The sequence below is a fragment of the Oncorhynchus mykiss genome, chromosome 13 (assembly GCF_013265735.2).
Source record: "Oncorhynchus mykiss isolate Arlee chromosome 13, USDA_OmykA_1.1, whole genome shotgun sequence".
Taxonomy (NCBI): domain Eukaryota; kingdom Metazoa; phylum Chordata; class Actinopteri; order Salmoniformes; family Salmonidae; genus Oncorhynchus; species Oncorhynchus mykiss.
This window is the reverse complement of record NC_048577.1, coordinates 27,620,309-27,642,252: the sequence shown is the minus strand read 5'-3', so window position 1 is coordinate 27,642,252 and position 21,944 is coordinate 27,620,309. Positions and strand designations below refer to the sequence as shown.

Below are 21,944 nucleotides of genomic sequence, written 5' to 3'. Positions count from 1 at the left end.
TTTAGGAATCTCGGACGATACTAAAGAGAGGTTGAACAGACTAGTAATAGAGGTTGCCACAATGGCGGCGGATCATTTTAGAAAGAGGGTCCAGATTGTCTAGCCCAGCTGATTTGTACGGGTCCAGGTTTTGCAACTCTTTCAGAACATCATCTATCTTGGGTGAAGGAGAAGCTGGGGGAGGCTTGGGGAAGTAGCTGAGGGGTTAGGGAGCTGTTGGCCGGGGTTGGGGTAGCCAGGAGGAAAGCATGGCCAGCCATAGAGAAATGCTTCTTGAATTTCTCGATTATCGTGGAGTTATCGGTGATGACAGTGTTTCCTAGCCTCAGTGCAGTGGGCAGCTGGGATGAGGTGCTCTTATTCTCCATGGACTTTGCAGTGTCCCAAATTTTTGGGGAGTTAGAGCTACAGGATGCAAATGTATGTTTGAAAAAGCTTTCCTTTGCTTTCCTAACTGACTGTGTGTATTGGTTCCTAACTTCTCTGAAAAGTTGCATATCGCGGGGACTATTCGATGCTAGTGCAGTACGCCACAGGATGTTTCTGTGCTGGTCGAGGGCAGTCAGGAGTGAACCAAGGGCTATATCTGTTCTTAGTTCTACATTTTTTGAAAGGGGCATGCTTATTTAAGGTGGTGAGTAAATTACAATTAAATAACAACCAGGCATCCCCTACTGACGGGATGAGGTCAATATCCTTCCAGGATACCCGGGCCAGGTCGATTAGAAAGGCCTGCTTGCAGAAGTGTTTTAGGGAGCATTTGACAGTGATGAGGGGTGGTCGTTTGACCACGGACCCATAACGGATGCAGGCAATGAGGCAGTGATCGCTGAGATCCTGATTGAAACAGCAGAGGTGTATTTGAACAAGGCAGTTAAACCAACTGTTCCTAGGCAGTCATTGAAAATAAGAATTTGTTCTTAACTGACTTGCCTAGTTAAATAAAGGTAAAATAAAACATCTGGAGGGCAAGTTGGTCAGGATAATATCTATGAGGGTGCCCATGTTTACGGATTTAGGGTTGAACCTGGTGGGATCCTTGATAATTTGTGTGAGATTGAGGGCATCTAGGTTGGATTGTAGGACGGCTGGGGTGTTAAGAACGATAGCGTCCCACACACTCTAGAGAGGTTAAGCATATCCCAGTTTAGGTCACCTAACAAAACGAACTCTGAAGATAGATGGGGGGCAATCAATTCACATATGGTGTCCAGGGCACAGCTGGGAGCTTAGGGGGGTCCGTAACAGGCGGCAACAGTGAGAGACTTATTTCTGGAGAGATTAATTTTTAAAATTAGAAGTTCAAACTGTTTTGGCATGGACCTGGAAAGTAATGATACAACTTTGCAGGCCATCTCTGCAGTAGATTGCAACTCCTCCCCCTTTGGCAGTTATGTCTTGACGGAAAATGTTGTAGAGGGGGATAGAAATTTCAGACTTTTTGGTGGCCTTTCAAAGCCAGGATTCAGACACGGCAAGGACATCAAGGTTGGCAGAGTGTGCTAAAGCAGTGAGTAAAACAAACTTAGGGAGGAGGCTTCTGATGTTAACATGCATGAAACCATGGGTTTTATGGTTACAGAAGTCAACAATTGAGAGCGCCTGGGGACACACAGGGCCTGGGTTACCCTCTACATCACCCGAGGAAGAGAGGAGTAGGATGAGGGTACGGCTAAAGGCTATCAGAACTGGTCGTCTATTGCGTTGTGAACAGAGAATAAAAGGAGCAGATTTCTGGGCGTGGTAGGATAGATTCAAGGCATAATGTACAGACAGGGTTTGGTAGGGTGCGGGTACAGAGGAGGTAAACCTAGGCATTGAGTGACGATAAGAGAGGTTGCATCTCTGGAGGCACCAGTTCTGCTAGGTGAGGTAACCGCATATGTTTGAGGTGGGAGAAACGAGTTCTCTGTGGCATGTTGAGTAGGACTAGGGGATCCGCAGTAAAATAAAACAATGATAACTACCCTAAACACAGTATACAACAGTATACAAGGCATATTGACATTAGAGAGACATAAAGCGAGGCATAAAGCAATCACAGGTGTTGATTGGGAGAGGTAGCTAAGACAACAACGGGTAAGACAATAGTTAATCAGCTAAGACAACAACAACGGGTAAAATGGCGATGAATGGGCAGAGAGGGTCAGTTAATTACACACAGGGCCTGAGTTCGAGGCTAGGACCGACAGATAAACAAAATAAACAAAATGGAGTACCATGATTAATGAACAGTCCAGCAGGCATCAGCTATGTAGCCAAGTGATCATAGGGTCCAGTGAACAGCAATATATGAACCAGGCAAGCCATTAGGTAGTCATTACTATGCTTGTCGGGAGATGCACCTGGCTCGAGGGTAACTGGTGTTAACTTAAGGGCGTTAACCACTATAGCCAATCCGGTGCAGAGTTTACAGCAGGAATCCGGTGACGTAGTGGCTTCTAGTCGTTTTAGTGAAGAGTCTGGGGCGCATCAGCTGTGTAGCCGAGTGATCATAGGGTCCACTGAGCAGGCCGGGAGATGGGCCTGGCTCAAAGCTAGCTTCGGGGCTGGGCCACTCGGTGGCAGCTAGCTAGCTGCGATTATCTGGTGTAATGGTCCAAAGCTTACAGCAGGAATACGGTGATGTAGTGAAGAAAAACAGTCCGATATGCTCAGGGTTGATATCGCGCTGTGAAGACTGGCAGGTATTATCCAGGCTAAAAGCGGCTGGTGCCTGAGCTAAAAGGTAAAGACCGCTAGCAGTGGCTAACAATGACTAAATAGCTAATAGCTAATTAGCTGGTTAGCTTCTGATGGCTAGCTTCTGATGGAGGTTCTAGCTATTAGGTCTAAAAAAAATAGCAGATCCATATCACATTGGGTGTGATAAGGAGCCACTAAATGATACATAGTTTGAGTGCATTTCAGAATACAAAAAAACTGTCCGATAGCAAGATCCCGCTCATCATATGACAAGCATAACGTTGTGGGTATATAAGGAGGGAAACAAGGTACAACATACTATTAAATTCACACCTTGCTGGAAGCCCCACCTTCTACAGGTGATGAGAGTGAGGCTGGAATTTCTTCCTTAAATTTAATACCGCTCTTCACCGACCAAGGAAAGGGTGGGGACAAACAGGTGTTGTACCTCGTTTCCCTCCTTTAGGGAAGTGTAATTATAATCAAAGTTACTTTTAGAGTTGCATAATTTTCATATAGATTTAGAATGTAGATTAATCACAGACAATGATTTTGAGATACTATCATAAATTAAATTAAACTGTTCCACAAAAATGTGAATATGAAAATCATAACTGGCAAGCAGATCGGTAGAAATGGTAAGATACATTGGCACTCTAAATGGAAAAAATTTGACGACCACTGTTGTAGTCAATTACTGAAAACTTCAGGAGCATAACGGCAGTCGGGAAGAGTTTCTTCTTCTTCTGGTTAGGTTATATTGATGACTGGCTCCCTCTAGTCAGGTTATATTGATGACTGGCTCCCTCTAGTCAGGTTATATTTATGACAGGCTCCCTCCTAGTCAGGTTATATTGATGACTGGCTCCCTCTAGTCAGGTTATATTGATGACAGGCTCCCTCTAGTCAGGTTATATTGATGACTGGCTCCCTCTAGTCAGGTTATATTTATGACAGGCTCCCTCCTAGTCAGGTTATATTGATGACTGGCTCCCTCTAGTCAGGTTATATTGATGACTGGCTCCCTCTAGTCAGGTTATATTGATGACTGGCTCCCTCTAGTCAGGTTATATTGATGACTGGCTCCCTCTAGTCAGGTTATATTTATGACAGGCTCCCTCCTAGTCAGGTTATATTGATGACTGGCTCCCTCTAGTCAGGTTATATTGATGACTGGCTCCCTCTAGTCAGGTTATATTGATGACAGGCTCCCTCTAGTTAGGTTATATTGATGACTGGCTCCCTCTAGTCAGGTTATATTGATGACTGGCTCCCTCTAGTCAGGTTATATTGATGACAGGCTCCCTCTAGTCAGGTTATATTGATGACTGGCTCCCTCTAGTCAGGTTATATTGATGACTGTCTCCCTCTAGTCAGGTTATATTGATGACTGGCTCCCTCTAGTCAGGTTATATTTATGACAGGCTCCCTCCTAGTCAGGTTATATTGATGACTGGTTCCCTCTAGTCAGGTTATATTGATGACTGGCTCCCTCTAGTCAGGTTATATTGATGACTGGCTACCTCTAGTCAGGTTATATTGATGACTGGCTCCCTCTAGTCAGGTTATATGGATGACTGGCTCCCTCCTAGTCAGGTTATATTGATGACAGGCTCCCTCTAGTCAGGTTATATTGATGACTGGCTCCCTCTAGTCAGGTTATATTGATGACTGGCTCCCTCTAGTCAGGTTATATTGATGACTGGCTCCCTCTAGTCAGGTTATATTGATGACTGGCTCCCTCTAGTCAGGTTATATTTATGACAGGCTCCCTCCTAGTCAGGTTATATTGATGACTGGCTCCCTCTAGTCAGGTTATATTGATGACTGGCTCCCTCTAGTCAGGTTATATTTATGACAGGCTCCCTCCTAGTCAGGTTATATTGATGACTGGCTCCCTCTAGTCAGGTTATATTGATGACTGGCTCCCTCTAGTCAGGTTATATTTATGACAGGCTCCCTCCTAGTCAGGTTATATTGATGACTGGCTCCCTCTAGTCAGGTTATATTGATGACTGGCTCCCTCTAGTCAGGTTATATTGATGACTGGCTCCCTCTAGTCAGGTTATATTTATGACAGGCTCCCTCCTAGTCAGGTTATATTGATGACTGGTTCCCTCTAGTCAGGTTATATTGATGACTGGCTCCCTCTAGTCAGGTTATATTGATGACTGGCTCCCTCTAGTCATTTGGGTATCTTCATTATTTAATCAAACAGCATGCTTAAAGCATCAGACAAGTTACGTGCATATGGTTGATTCTATTAAAACAAATGGGGCGATTGGTAGAAAGAACAGATGACTCTTGGTCGACCAAGATTTATTTTAGTTGGGGACAGCACTAGAACATGATGATGGGGCTCCCTAGTGGAGCAGCGGTCTAAGACACTGCATCTTGGTGCTTGAGGCGTCACAGACACAGGCTGTATCAACATGTTTCAAGCAGACCACCCTGTGCCCAAGAACACGAAGGCAACCTGCCTAAATGACTACAGACCCGTAGCACTCATAGCCATGAAGTGCTTTGAAAGGCTGGTGATGGCTCACATTAACAAAATTATCCCAGAAACCCTAAACCCACTCCAATTTGCATACCGCCCAAACAGATCCACAGATGTTGCAATCTCTGTTGCACTCCACACTGCCCTCTCCCACCTGGACAAAAGGAACACCTATATTAGAATGCTATTCATGGACTACAGCTCAGCGTTCAACACCATAGTACCCTCAAAAATCATCACTAAGCTAAGGATCCTGGGACTAAACACCTCCCTCTGCAACTGGATCCTGAACTTCCTGACGGGCCGCCCCCAGGTGGTGAGGGTAGGTAGCAACATACAGTGCCTTGCGAAAGTATTCGGCCCCCTTGAACTTTGCGACCTTTTGCCACATTTCAGGCTTCAAACATAAAGATATAAAACTGTATTTTTTTGTGAAGAATCAACAACAAGTGGGACACAATCATGAAGTGGAACGATATTTATTGGATATTTCAAACTTTTTTAACAAATCAAAAACTGAAAAATTGGGCGTGCAAAATTATTCAGCCCCCTTAAGTTAATACTTTGTAGCGCCACCTTTTGCTGCGATTACAGCTGTAAGTCGCTTGGGGTATGTCTCTATCAGTTTTGCACATCAAGAGACTGACATTTTTTCCCATTCCTCCTTGCAAAACAGCTCGAGCTCAGTGAGGTTGGATGGAGAGCATTTGTGAACAGCAGTTTTCAGTTCTTTCCACAGATTCTCGATTGGATTCAGGTCTGGACTTTGACTTGGCCATTCTAACACCTGGCACCTGGATATGTTTATTTTTGAACCATTCCATTGTAGATTTTGCTTTATGTTTTGGATCATTGTCTTGTTGGAAGACAAATCTCCGTCCCAGTCTCAGGTCTTTTGCAGACTCCATCAGGTTTTCTTCCAGAATGGTCCTGTATTTGGCTCCATCCATCTTCCCATCAATTTTAACCTGACTAGAGGGAGCCTGTCATCAATATAACCTAACCAGAAGAAGAAGAAACTCTTCCCGACTGCCGTTATGCTCCTGAAGTTTTCAGTAATTGACTACAACAGTGGTCGTCAAATTTTTTCCATTTAGAGTGCCAATGTATCTTACCATTTCTACCGATCTGCTTGCCAGTTATAATTTTCATATTCACATTTTTGTGGAACAGTTTAATTTAATTTATGATAGTATCTCAAAATCATTGTCTGTGATTAATCTACATTCTATCTAAATCTATATGAAAATTATGCAACTCTAAAAGTAACTTTGATTATAATTACACTTCCCTAAAGGAGGGAAACGAGGTACAACACCTGTTTGTCCCTACCCTTTCCTTGGTCGGTGAAGAGCGGTATTAAATTTAAGGAAGAAATTCTAGCCTCAGTCTCATCACCTGTAGAAGGTGGGGCTTCCAGCAAGGTGTGAATTTAATAGTATGTTGTACCTTGTTTCCCTCCTTCAGGGAACAGTAGGTACAGTGCCTTGCGAAAGTATTCGGCCCCCTTGAACTTTGCGAATATTGGGCGTGCAAAATTATTCAGCCCCTTTACTTTCAGTGCAGCAAACTCTCTCCAGAAGTTCAGTGAGGATCTCTGAATGATCCAATGTTGACCTAAATGACTAATGATGATAAATACAATCCACCTGTGTGTAATCAAGTCTCCGTATAAATGCACCTGCACTGTGATAGTCTCAGAGGTCCGTTAAAAGCGCAGAGAGCATCATGAAGAACAAGGAACACACCAGGCAGGTCCGAGATACTGTTGTGAAGAAGTTTAAAGCCGGATTTGGATACAAAAAGATTTCCCAAGCTTTAAACATCCCAAGGAGCACTGTGCAAGCAATAATATTGAAATGGAAGGAGTATCAGACCACTGCAAATCTACCAAGACCTGGCCATCCCTCTAAACTTTCAGCTCATACAAGGAGAAGACTGATCAGAGATGCAGCCAAGAGGCCCATGATCACTCTGGATGAACTGCAGAGATCTACAGCTGAGGTGGGAGACTCTGTCCATAGGACAACAATCAGTCGTATATTGCACAAATCTGGCCTTTATGGAAGAGTGGCAAGAAGAAAGCCATTTCTTAAAGATATCCATAAAAAGTGTTGTTTAAAGTTTGCCACAAGCCACCTAGGAGACACACCAAACATGTGGAAGAAGGTGCTTTGGTCACATGAAACCAAAATTTAACTTTTTGGCAACAATGCAAAACGTTATGTTTGGCGTAAAAGCAACATTGCTCATCACATTGAACACACCATCCCCACTGTCAAACATGGTGGTGGCAGCATCATGGTTTGGGCCTGCTTTTCTTCAGCAGGGACAGGGAAGATGGTTAAAATTGATGGGAAGATGGATGGAGCCAAATACAGGACCCTTCTGGAAGAAAACCTGATGGAGTCTGCAAAAGACCTGAGACTGGGACGGAGATTTGTCTTCCAACAAGACAATGATCCAAAACATAAAGCAAAATCTACAATGGAATGGTTCAAAAATAAACATATCCAGGTGTTAGAATGGCCAAGTCAAAGTCCAGACCTGAATCCAATCGAGAATCTGTGGAAAGAACTGAAAACTGCTGTTGACAAATGCTCTCCATCCAACCTCACTGAGCTCGAGCTGTTTTGCAAGGAGGAATGGGAAAAAATGTCAGTCTCTCGATGTGCAAAACTGATAGAGACATACCCCAAGCGACTTACAGCTGTAATCGCAGCAAAAGGTGTCGCTACAAAGTATTAACTTAAGGGGGCTGAATAATTTTGCACGCCCAATTTTTCAGTTTTTGATTTGTTAAAAAAGTTTGAAATATCCAATAAATATCGTTCCACTTCATGATTGTGTTCCACTTGTTGTTGATTCTTCACAAAGAAATACACTTTTATATCTTTATGTTTGAAGCCTGAAATGTGGCAAAAGGTCGCAAAGTTCAAGGGGGGCGAATACTTTCGCAAGGCACTGTATCTGCTACGCTGGTCCTCAACACTGGAGCCCCCCCAGGGGTGTGTGCTCAGTCCCCTCCTGTATTCCCTGTTCACCCACGACTGCATGGCCAGGCACGACTCCAACACCATTATTAAATTTGCAGACGACACTGATCACCGACAACGACTAGACAGTCTATAGGGAGGAGGTCAGAGACCTGGCCGGGTGTTGCCAGAATAACAACCTATCCCTCAACGTAACCAAGACTAAGGAGATGATTGTGGACAGGAAGAGGAGGACCAAGCACACCCCCATTCTCATCGACGGGGCTATAGTGGAACAGGTTGAGAGCTTCAAGTTCCTTGGTGTCCCATCAACAACAAACTAGAATGGTCCAAACACACCAAGACAGTCGTGAACAGGGCACGACAAAGCCTATTCCCCCTCAGGAAACTAAAAAGATTTGGCATGGGTCCTGAGATCCTCAAAAGGTACTACAGCAGCAACATCCTGACTGGTTGCGCCACTGCCTGGTACGGCAATTGCTTGGCCTCCGACCGCAATGCACTACAGAGGGTAGTGTGTACGGCCCAGTACATCACTGGGGCTAAGCTGCCTGCCATCCAGAACCTCTACATCAAGTGGTGACAGAGGAAGGTCTCAAAAAATTGTCAAAGACCCCAGCCATCCCAGTCATAGACTGTTCTCTCTACTACTGCATGGCAAGCGGTACCGGAGTGCCAAGTCTAGGACAAAAAGGCTTCTCAACAGTTTTTATCGCCAAGCCATAAGACTCCCAAACAGGTAATCAAATGGCTACCCGGACTGTTTGCAGATCCAGACTGAACTGTGTGATGTAGTAGGGAGTTGTAGTTTCCAACAGGCCAATATTATATGTAGTTTAGCACATAAAACATTGTAATTAACTGCAATGACCATAATCCACTCCGCGCCTACTTGTCTGTTCTGTGTTTCTTTTACACCTGTGTTAAGTTGCAAATAAAGAGTAAAAACTCAGACGATAAGTAAAGCTCAAACCAAGTTTATTCACCCACTGAGTCACACAGCTGCATAAGACCAAGACATATTCACACAAGCGCTGATATTTAACCCTTTATGCTAAGTCTCCTCCTTACTGGTATTTAACCCTTTATGCTGAGTCTCCTCCTTACTGGTATTTAACCATTTATGCTGAGTCTCCTCCTTACTGATATTTAACCCTTTATGCTGAGTCTCCTCCTTACTGGTATTTAACCCTTTATGCTGAAACTCCTCCTTGCTGGTATTTAACCCTTTATGCTGAGTCTCCTCCTTACTGGTATTTAACTCTTTATGCTGAGTCTCCTCCTTACTGGTATTTAACCCTTTATGCTGAGTCTCCTCCCTACTGGTATTTAACCCTTTATGCTGAGTCTCCTCCTTACTGGTATTTAACCCTTTATGCTGAGTCTCCTCCTTACTGGTATTTAACCCTTTATGCTGAATCTCCTCCTTACTGGTATTTAACCCTTTATGCTGAATCTCCTCCTTACTGGTATTTAACCCTTTATGCTGAGTCTCCTCCTTACTGGTATTTAACTCTTTATGCTGAGTCTCCTCCTTACTGGTATTTAACCCTTTATGCTGAGTCTTCTCCTTACACCTCTGTTGCTAGGCAGAACTTTTGTGGTATCAGTTCTTCCTCACTTCATCTGACCTCTGCCTAAATTCCTCCCTCCTCCCCATCTCACAGCAGTCCTGTTGACTTGTACCAGACTGTGGCCCTTCTCCTCCCTACCTCACGGTTGTCCTGTTGACTTGTTCCAGACTGTGGCCCTTCTCCTCACCACCTCACGGTTGTCTTGTTGACTTGTTCCAGACTGTGGCCCTTCTCCGTCCCACCTCACGGCTATCCTGTTGACTTGTTCTCCTTCCATGGGATCCCTTAAGTCCTACCATAACCATTTTAAATGTCAACCTCAATGGGTTAGGGACGTCCCAAGGATGTATCTCTACTTGAAAATACATGATCTAAGTGATTGATAGTTGGTATTCAGCAGTCATGAAGCCATGTTTCCTTTAATGAACTACTAAAATAGTGATTTTGTCAGACAGCATAGACAGCAGCTCTACACATTTTTGACTGACTGATCCATTCATCCTTCCATCCCTCCTCAGCCTTCCTCTCCTCTGAAGACCCAGTGAGGGTGGAGCTCAGTCAGAGACCTGTTGAGGGACTGGTTAGGAAGAACACTTCTACAACCAGAGAGGTGAGAGGTCACACATGGTTTAGATGGTAAATATTAATGTCCCCTTAGCAGTTCCTCACGTCATCAAAAGGTAAAATGTTCCATCTATGTTTATTTACATTCGTGCAAATTGTCCACTGATATTGGTGTAGTTTCTCACCCCTTTTGGCTGTATGAAAGTACATTTCTTCTCAGGCACACACATTTGTTCTTTGATATTATGCAGGTAATTTGTGTAAAATGTCCTTTTCCCTACTAAATCAACACATCTCTTTACATTGCTTATGCATATTCAGTGACCTGACTGTGTCCAGACTATGTCAAAGGCCCATCCTGGTAGATCTGAACCTAATGCAGTTTGGAGTGATGACGGAAGTCACATTTAGGTGCCAGGTGTAACTGAGGCCATAGATGCTCCATATCCATTACTTTGAGTGTTTCATATAATATGACTGAATGTGTTTATTTCTGTGTCAAGAAATGGAATGGCAAGGCCACAGAACATGACATAAGCAGAGCTGTGGGAGACCACCTCAAGCCCCTGGTAGAGCCGGGGGTGGTGTTTACCACTCCACCACGCATTCAGCAGGCTTGAAAAGTGGGATTGATCTGGTTTATCCATTTGTTTGTCTCTGTTTTAAGTAGTTTATCCTTTGACATACTGATTTTCATACTAAAGAGGGACCAAGAGTATTTCGATTGGTCGGTCATTGGGTTCATATATAAATATCTACCTCAATAACTTTAAGCGTCAGCTGTCAGAGCAGTTTACCGATCATTGCACCTGTACACAGCCCATCTGTAAATAGCCATACCCAACTACCTCATCCCTGGATTGTTATTTATTTTTGCTCCTTTGCACCCCAGTATCTCTACTTGCACATTCATCACTCCAGTGTTTAATTGCTAAATTGTAATTATTTCGCCACCATGGCCTATTTATTGCCTTACCTCATTACTCCATTTGCACACACTGTATATAGATATTTCTGTTGTGTTAATGGCTGTACTTTTGTTTATCCCATGTGTAACTATCGGTTGTTGTTTGTGTCACACTGCTTTGCTTTATCTTGGCCAGGTCACAGTTGTAAATTACAACTTGTTCTCAACTGGCCACCTGGTGAAATAAAAATAACATTTTGTTGTTGGAATCAAATCAAGCTTTATTTATATAGCACATTTCAGACATGGATGCAACACAATGGCTTCACAGGAAAAAAACAAATAAGACAATGAAAATAAACAAATATTTAGTACACAACAAACAGAAGACTAATGAGCACCCTAAGGAAATTCCATTGATTAAAATATTAATCGGATGCAATATCCAACCCAAAATATAAGCTTGTTTTTTAGGAGGGGTTCTGAAAGACACTGAGGGTGTCCACTGAAAATTGACTAGTAACAACAACTGGGACCTAAAAGACACTCACCATGAGACCAACTAAATCTGCCCATGAAGAGACAAACAAAAGAAAAACCCACAACAAACTTAAAGACAGGAAGTAAACCAGAAAGGTGGAGCAACTAAAGGTGTTGACTCTCCACATATCAAGACAACTGGAGCACTGGGCCAGACACTCTTAAATAGACTAACGAGGTGAAACCAATCTGTGCGTCCTACGTTCCATTTCTCATTATAATTCAACTACAATGCTTCACCAATATAAACATGGCATCTACTGGCTGTCAACAATTGAAGACAGGAAAAAAAATATTTCTAAATAATAATATACAATAATATACAATAGCATTATTTTTTTCAAAATTTTCTCTATAGAATACAAAAACGCACTAGCTTCTAGTCCACTTTTTATTTAACTAGGCAAGTCAGTTAAAAATGTGTTCTTATTTTCAATGATGGCCTGGGAACAGTGGGTTAACTGCCTTGTTCTACAACATATTTTTACCTTGTCAGCTCAGGGATTCGATCCAGCAACCTTTCGGGGACTGGCCCAACGCTCTAACCACTCGGCTACTGAAAGTACGTTGAAATTAGGTTGTTTTGAAAATAATGTAAAAAATACATATTTTCAACTACAACCGAACAAATATTGGGCATCGGGCATCGTCTTCTTTTCAATGACATTTTGCTAGGTGGGATAGCCCCAATGTCAAAACACAGTTTTAAAATGTCTAAATCAATAACCAATATGCAGGAACAGTTTGTGATATATTGAAAACCTAAACATAAAATGTACACAAACATCTGCCACAATATTCATATTACTTGCATTTGTTAAACAAGCTCCTTATAAACTGCACAAGCATCAGAAACGCTATTATTTTGACAAGTAGTAATAAATCACTGATATCAATTAGGTGGGTATTCAGGTTGTAGGTGCTGTTGAAACTAACACAACTAAAAATATATTTTACCTCACTGGTTAGAGGACAACCTGCAGAAGACAGTCAGCTACATTTTGGAGTGATGCATTTAAATTTAGGGGTCACTAAACAAAGGAACGCAACACTTATTTGTCATCACTCATCAATATCATGTTGAAATCAATTGTGCGAGAGGAGGGAGATGAGGTTGCACGTCCTGTTAAAACTAATAGCTCAAAAATCACACGGAATCTGGGAATAATGTGTACATCACTGGTTAGAGAACAACTTGTAGAAAACATCTAGCTACATTTTGAAGTGTTGCATTTTGATTCAAGTGGGTCACCAACGTGGTAAGTGTAACAACTCTTTTTTTGTTAATCACTTTTTGTTAAATCAGATAAATAGTACTCTTCCATTTCAGAGCCTGGATTTTCCCCCTTAGGCAAATATCCATATCATGATGAAATCAATAGAACAGGTGACAAACGATTAGACCTCTACATTGTGACATTATCAAAATACTCCTACTACAATGTTAAAACATTCTACATTGTGACATACATTTGTTGATATGATGAAACAACTCCTTCATGTATGTACTTTCTGATATTTGATCAGAGATCTTTTATCAGATTATCTCTGGTCACAGCTATGAGATTTCACTCCTGTGTGTGTTCTCTGGTGTCGTACCAGGCTGTTTGACTGAGTAAAACTCTTCCCACATTGATTACAGCTATTAGATTTCTATTCTTTGTGTTTTCTCTGGTGTACAGTCAGCTGCCCAGATGTAACAAAACTGTTCCCACATTGACCACAGCTATAAGGTTTATCTCCTGTGTGTGTTCTCTGGTGTATAGTCAGACTGCTAGATGTAACAAAACTCTTCCCACATTGACCACAGCTATAAGGTTTATCTCCTGTGTGTGTTCTCTGGTGTGATATCAGGTTGGTTGACTGTGTAAAACTCTTCCCACATTGATTACATCTATAAGGTTTATCTCCTGTGTGTGTTCTCCGGTGTACCTTCAGATGACTAGATTTACCAAAACTCTTCCCACATTGATCACAGCTATAGGGTTTCTCTCCTGTGTGTCTTCTCTGGTGCACTGTCAGATCGCCAGAATGACCAAAACTCTTCCCACATTGACCACAGAAAAAATGTTTATCTCCTGTGTGTGTTCTCTGGTGTGATGTCAGGCTGGTTGACTGAGAAAAACTCTTCCCACATTGAGTACAGCTAAAAGGTTTCTCTCCTGTGTGGATTCTCTGATGAATTTTAATGCCTGCTGATGAGGTGAATCTCTTCCCACAGTCAGAGCAGCAGTGAGTTCTCTTCCCTGTGAGTCTCTGCTGGTGTTTCCTGAGGAGTTCTGATGTGGAGAGACTCTTCTCTGCCTTGTCAGCATCATGATGTTGTTGAGGCTCCCCAGAAGATCCATGATAGCCCCGCCTCTCTCCTGTGTGAACGACAAAGTCAGACAGATGGTTAAAGGCCCACAACAGCGGAAATCCACTGTAAAAGGTGATGCCAACAGCGTAGCTATGATGTTGGACAACAATTGATATCTGTAATGAATGTTAAAATTATTTGACAATTGTCTTAAAATGAGCAAGAAGTCATATTTAGTCTTGTTTTCACATTAGTAGTAAAATCGATGAATGTAGGCAAGAAATAAGGTATTAAAGTTGTTGAAACCCTAAGCAGTGTGCCAGACAACTTTTGGTTTCCAATATTGGCCCATTTCTGTGTTTAATAAAATTGTAGTACGTGGGCGATGCACATAATCTGGTTGTGGCAACTCCTCCCTGCTAATGAGGAAACCGCTAGTTATGGACGCCTGGAGCAAAAATGGTGAGCAAAGATTTTAGTTTTTCACAATATATTCTGAATGTGAATGGGGGAAATCTCAGGGGAGTAAACTCCATTTCTAGGTTGCTTATTTCACACTTTTCTTTCTTTTTTTATTTTACCTTTATTTAACCAGGCAAGTCAGTTAAGAACAAATTCTTATTTTCAATGACGGCCTAGGAATGGTGGGTTAACTGCCTTGTTCAATGGCAGAATGACAGATTTTTACCTTGTCAGCTCGGGGATTCGTTTTTGCAACCTTCCGGTTACTAGTCCAGCACTCTAACCACCTGCCTTACATTGCACTCCACGAGGAGCCTGCGTGGCAGGCTGACTACCTGTTACGCGAGGGCAGCAAGAAGCCAAGGTAAGTTGCTAGCTAGCATTAAACTTATCTTATAAAAAACAATCAATCTTAACATAATCACTAGTTAACTACACATGGTTGATGATAATACTAGTTTATCTAGTGTCCTGCGTTGCATATAATTGATGCGGTGCCTGTTAATTTCTCATCGAATCACAGCCTACTTCGACAAACGGGTGATGATTTAACAAGCACATTTGCGAAAAAAGCACTGTACACCAATGTACCTAACCATAAACATCAGTGCCTTTCTTTAAAATCAATACACAAGTATATATTTTTAAACCTGCATATTTAGTTAATATTGCCTGCTAACATGAATTTCTTATAACTAGTGAAATTGTGTCATTACTCTTGCGGTCCGTGCCAGCAGTATATGCAGCAGTTTGGGCCGCCTGGCTCATTGCGAACTGTGTGAAGTCCATTTATTCCTAACAAAGGCCGTAATTAATTTGCCAGAATTGTACATAATTATGACATAACATTGAAGGTTGTACAATGTAATAGCAATATTTAGACTTAGGGATGCCATCCGTTAGATAAAATACAGAACGGTTCCGTATTTCACTGAAAGAATAAATGTTTTGTTTTTGAAATGATAGTTTCCGGATTCGACCATTTTAATGACCAAAGGCTCGTATTTATCTGTGTTATTATGTTATAATTAAGTCTATGATTTGATAGAGCAGTCTGACTGAGCGGTGGTAGGCACCAGCAGGCTCGTAAGCATTCATTCAAACAGCACTTTCGTGCATTTGCCAGCAGCTCTTCGCAATTCTTCAAGCATTTAGCTGTTTATGACTTCAAGCCTATCAACTCTCGAGATTATGCTGGTGTAATCGATGTGAAAAAAGGCTAGCTAGTTAGCGGGGTGCGCGCTAATAGTGTTTCAAATGGCACTCGCTCTGAGGCTTGGAGTAGTTGTTCCCCTTGCTCTGCATGGGTAACGCTGCTTCGAGGGTGGCTGTTGTTGACGTGTTCCTGGTTCGAGCCCAGGTAGGGGCGAGGAGAGGGACGGAAGCTATACTGTTACACTGGCAATACTAAAGTGCCTATAAGAACATCCAATAGTCAAAGGTATATGAAATACAAATCGTATAGAGAGAAATAGTCCTATAAATACTTTAACTACAACCTAAAACCTCTTAACTTGGAATATTAAAGTCTCATGTTAAAAGGAACCACCAGCTCTCTCATATGTTCTCATGTTCTGAGCAAGGAACTTAAACGTCAGCTTTTTTACATGGCACATATTGCACTTTTACTTTCTTCTCCAACACTTTGTTTTTGCATTATTTAAACCAAATTGAACATGTTTCATTATTTATTTGAGGCTAAATTGATTTTATTGATGTATTATATTAAGTTAAAAATAAGTGTTCATTCAGTATTGTTGTAATTGTCATTATTACATTTAAGAATCGTCCGATTAATCGGTATGGGCATTTTTTGGTCCTCCAATAATCGATATTGGCATCGGCGTTGAAAAATCATAATCGGTCGACCTCTAGAGCTTACCAAGATGACATTGTATGTTCCTGAGTGGCCTAGTTACAGTTTGGACTAAAATCGTCTTGAAAGTCTATGGCAAGACTTGAAAATGGCTTTCTAGCAATGATGAACAACCAACTTGACAGAACATGAAGGATTTTAAAAAGAATAATGAAGATTCACATGAAGATCAGTCGGCTATTGGATGACATCACGACTTCCCATCAAGCCAACTCTGTGAAGGCCTTACTATGACATCACTCACTCCTGCTAGTTTGCAGTTGTCTAAAAAAAAAACTATTTTGCTCAAACATTTATTTCCCTTTAGTGTGTTTATACTTTACTGTATTTATATATCACTTTTCAACAGATTTTTTTTAATCACTGGAGGACGTCATGAAAAATTCCAACAGTACAAAAACATATTCAAGTGTAGAACGCCCTTTTAAAAATCACACATTAGTTCAACAACTGCAAAGTTTATGTTCCTGTTTTATAAGATAGATCTCAGTGTATTTACTGGTGTTAATCAGATCAATGTCCCTGTTTTATTAGATAGTACTCACTGTATTTACTGGTGTTAATCAGTTCTCCAGTCTTCTCTTCTTCGTCCTCCTCTAATGTGACAGTAATCTCCCCCTCTTCATCCTTCATTCCAAAAACGTCTTCATCTTCTTTCACTGTGACAGTAACCTCCTCCACTCCAAAAACTGCATCTTCCTCCTCCTCTTTCACTCTGAAGGCGTCTTCCTCTGCTTTCACTGTAACAGCCTCACCCTCTAAATGTTGTTGTATTGTAACAGCCTCCTCTTCCTCCTCCTCTTTCACGACAGCCTCTTCTTTAGCAGGAGGAGAGTAACTTAGTGAGCTCATGGTCGGGGATAATAGCCAATTAGCATTAGCGACTAGACTACTGCTAACTAAACAAGCCAGCTAGTTGACTTACAACGTAAATATTAAATTAAATAGGGTAGCTAGTTGTTTCCACATAAGTACGTTTAAATCATAGTGGCAAATAAAACACGAAATTGTCTAAAGAACTTGAATGTTCCGACTTTGTTGCCTAGCGAGCTACCGAGGTGGCTGCAGTTGTTGAAGAAGCGTTCCGTCCACTAGATTATACGTCACACTAGAAACATCGCCTGAAAGAGACATATCGCATCTGCTGTCTGGAGGGAGTAAACGCAGTTGAGGAGGGAAAACATTTTTTGTTCTTCATTGAATTTTAATATTATAAAGCAGTTTAGGGAAACGTTTTTTTCTTCTCCAATAAATAAGAATATTATATCAACACGTACAAAGAGCAACAAGTGTTGTTTGATTAGTTAAGATTTTTTATGAGAATTTAAAACAAACTCAACATCTACTCCACATCTGTATTCCTGATTCAGTCAAATAACTAGATATCAAAATTATCACATAGTTATTGATAACCTTGATAAAGATTAGCAAAAATTACTGTATAAAATAAATAAGTAAACTTTACCCACTACCAGGATATTTTAGCCCAAAACCTGGTTACCTCTCTGCTAGGAGGCTGAAACTTGGCCATAAGTGGATCTTCCAGCAAGACATCAACATCCACAAGAAATTGTTAATTGGGCACAAAATCAACATTTTCAACGGCCACCTCAGTCTTCGGACTTGAACTCCATTGATAATCTGTGGTTTGAATTGAACAGGGCAGTCTACAAACGCAGACAAAATAAATTAAGGACCTGGAGAGATTCTGTATGGAGGAATGGTCTAAGATCCCACCCAATGTGTTCTCTAATCTCATAAAACATTTCAGTGTCGTTTTCCTCCCAATGGGAGGGTGCTGGAGAATTGAAACATGGGTGTCAATAATTCAGACCCTTACCTTTTGAGAATTACATGTTAAACTAAATCTCTTTCTCTGAGCAATTGTATTAGCATAAAATAATATAATTTCCTTTTTTGATGGTGTAACAATACATCATATATATATAATGTATATAATGAACAGACTGGGTCTATACTGCTCCTACGTGGTGTAACATTACATCATGTAGATGTATATAATGAACAGACTAGGTCTATACTGCTCCTACGTGGTGTAACATTACATCATGTAGATGTATATAATGAACAGACTAGGTCTATACTGCTCCTACGTGGTGTAACATTACATCATGTAGATGTATATAATGAACAGACTAGGTCTATACTGCTCCTACGTGTTGTAACATTACATCATGTAGATGTATATAATGAACAGACTGGGTCTATACTGCTCCTACGTGGTGTAACATTACATCATGTAGATGTATATAATGAACAGACTAGGTCCATACTGCTTCTACGTGGTGTAACAATACATCATATAAATGTATATAATGAACAGACTAGGTCTGGTGTGCGACTTTAAGGCAATGCTGCTAGTGTGACGTATATTCGAGTGGACGGAACCCTTCTTTCAACAGCAGGAACATGTAGTCAGCCACCTCGGTAGCTTGCTAGCCTAAAAATCTGAACCAATAAAGCTCTTTAGACTCTTTAGTGTATATTAGCCACTGTGTTTTAAACCCACTGCTGTCGTCTAGTTAGTTATCCGTTTTAATTTCATATTTACGGTGTTATTGATATTATTCAGCTAGCGGGCTGGTTAAGTTAGCATTAGCCTAGCTAGTTAACATTCCCGAAGATGAGTTCACTAAGCTACTCTCCTCCTGTTAAAGAAGATGAGGTCTGCTGGACGAAAAAAGAGGGTCTCGTCAAAGAGGAGGAGGAAGAGAAGGATGTTACAATACAAAAACAAGTAGAGTGTGAGGCTGTTACAGTGAAAGAAGAAGAGAAAGACGTTTCAGTGAAATAAGAGATAGGCACGTTAAGAGTGATAGAGGAGGCAGAGGAGAATGCAGTTTTTGGAGTGAAAGAGGAGGGGGAGATGACTGCCACATCCAAAACGGAAGAAGAGGAGGAAACTGAATATCTGGGCCCGGTTTCTCAAATGCATCTTAAGGCGTCCGTCCGATGGTTCCAATGATGACCTTTGCCATAAGATGGTTTTTGGGAACCGGGACTCGATTAACACTAGTAAGAACTGTCATTAAAACAGAGGCACAAACTCTGCAGTTGAACAGCTGTTTGGTGTTAAAGGGTAAATATGCAATAGCTACATTCCATATTTGGACTTCCAAATGATTTATTTATAGCCATTTATTCTTGAGGAATATAACACATGCCTCATGAGCTTAGTTCAACTGTTGTACCCCATCAGATCCCCAAATAAGCTTGTTTACTCTAATGTTTAGAAACAATGTAAATCAACACTGTATAGCCTCAACATGGTTAAAACTATAATGTTGATAGCATGAATGGTCAGTCCTTGCATCCATAGGTCTGTTTATGAATTTGAGAGTAGTTACATTTCTCCATCCCCATCATCATCTTATTACCAAAACACTTTGTTATTGTTTAAACTGCAGATTAGTTGATTGGTTGATGGGGCTTTTTTAAAGGGACTACCTAGGTTTTACATAGCAACAAAATGCCTGCCCTGAGTCTTGGTTTGGTAAACAGCTGAGGGAAGGGGGCTGGAGAAATGTAACCACTCAAATTCATAGAGAAAGCTATTGCAGAAACCGTAATCCAACACCTAGCGACCTCGTCAAGAAGTTCAGACATCTTGGCGTAACAGTTATAAGGTGTTGGCTTGACAGTCACTGGACCCAGGTTTGAGTTAAGCTCAGGGTTACCCCCAGAATTCACTACACTATGAATACAAGGACTGGCCATCCATGATGTTATAATGATAGTTTAACCAGGTTTCTATGCTATATAGTATATTCTAGAATTCATCCATGTTGTCATAATGATAGTTTAACCAGGGTTCTAGGATATATAGTATATTCTAGAATTGCCAGTGTAGATTTCCTGTGGGGATCAAACTGTTTAAGTCATTGTATAATATTCAGCCATTTTTCTTCATACCATTTACATTAATACCTAGATTCAGAAACATTCATTATTTCTTTAAGTTAATGAATTGGTTTGAAATGTTTGTTTTAAAACCTTCTCAAAGTTGGTGCATTGACAGTTTTGTAATTTTTTTTTTTTACCATAAATCACTATTTTAATTTGTTTTAAATTGAACCTTTATTTAACCAGGCAAGTCAGTTAAGAACAAATTCTTATTTACAATAATGGCCTACCCCGGCCAAACCCGGACAACGCTGGGCCAATTGTGCAACACCCTATGGAACTCCCAATCACGGCCGGTTGTGATACAGCCTGGAATTTAACCAGGGTCTGTAGTGACACCTCAAGCACTATATCCTATCCACATGGGAGCCCAACATTGACTACCGTTGGCTGGCATGCATAATTTGAATTAAGCTTACTAGTGTTCCCCCAGCATTAGGGCAACCCCATTCCTATTTTAAATTCCTGGAGATTATTGGACATTTTCCAGTACCTTTAGAATTGTCCAGTTTAGAATTGTACTGTTTTCTTAGAAGTAGGTAGCATAATCAATATAGTTAACCATATGTGATTGTGCAAAGCTGGATCAACACACCTGGTCATTCTGGGTCTTGTGAAGGCCTTTGGACAGGAACACTGGTTAATCATTTGTAAGCACCATAGGCTTGGACTTGTGAAGGCCATTGGACATGAGCATTAGTTAATCAGTTATAGGCACCTGCAATAGGAGTGTGCATGTCTGTTTATTTTTGTGTCATTGCAATGGTCACGCCACCAATAGAATCTATGCCCTAATGTCTGAGCCAATCAGAGAATGGAAACTAAGCAGAAAGATAAGGGTGGCCAAGGCTAAAGGGTATTAATCATTTATATAAAGGGTAGTGACTATGTTATGTAAGGGAACACACCCCTGAAATGTACAAAAATGAATGGGAAGTCATTGGCACTGGACAAACCATATACACGGTGTCCAACACCACTCAATTCGGCGTTGTTTCATTCAAAGTTGATTGCAAAGTTGATGGCAAATTCTTTCAGTAGTTTAGTTGGAATAGGGTCCAGTATGCAACTTGAAGGTTTAGAGGCCATGATTATTTTCATCATTGTGTCAAGAGATATAGTACTAAAACACTTGAGTGTCTCTCATGATCCTAGGTCCTGGTAGAGTTGTGCAGACTCAGGACAACTGAGCTTTGAAGGAATACGCCGCTTTAAAGAGGAGTCCGTAATTTGCTTTCTAATAATCATGATCATGATGAATAATCTTCCTCAAAGAAGTTCATGAATTTATTACTGCTGAAGTGAAAGCCATCCTCACTTGGGGAATGCTGCTTTTTAGTTAGCTTTGCGACAGTATCAAAAATTAATTTTGGATTGTTCTTATTTTCCTCAATTAAGTTGGGAAAATAGGATGATCGAGCAGCAGTAAGGGCTCTTCGATACTGCACGGTACTGTCTTTCCAAGCTAGTCGGAAGACTTCCAGTTTGGTTTGGCGCCATTTCCGTTCCAATTTTCTGAAAGCTTGCTTCAGAGCTCGGGTATTTTCTGTATACCAGGGAGCTAGTTTCTTATGAGAAATGTTTTTCGTTTTTAGGGGTGCAACTGCATCTAGGGTA

General features: G+C 41.1%; 1 protein-coding gene across 1 annotated transcript; it reads right to left on the bottom strand.

The window, feature by feature from the left end:
- Positions 1-11,482: 11,482 nt before the first annotated feature.
- LOC118938440 (zinc finger protein 239-like) lies at positions 11,483-18,232 on the bottom strand. Its single transcript, XM_036942405.1, has 2 exons — positions 16,949-18,232; positions 11,483-14,132 (listed from the first exon to the last, which is right to left on the bottom strand). Exons 1-2 carry the CDS (start codon positions 17,253-17,255, stop codon positions 13,420-13,422), a joined length of 1,020 nt encoding a protein of 339 aa, XP_036798300.1. The 5' UTR covers positions 17,256-18,232; the 3' UTR covers positions 11,483-13,419.
- Between the last annotated feature and the right edge of the window lie 3,712 nt (positions 18,233-21,944).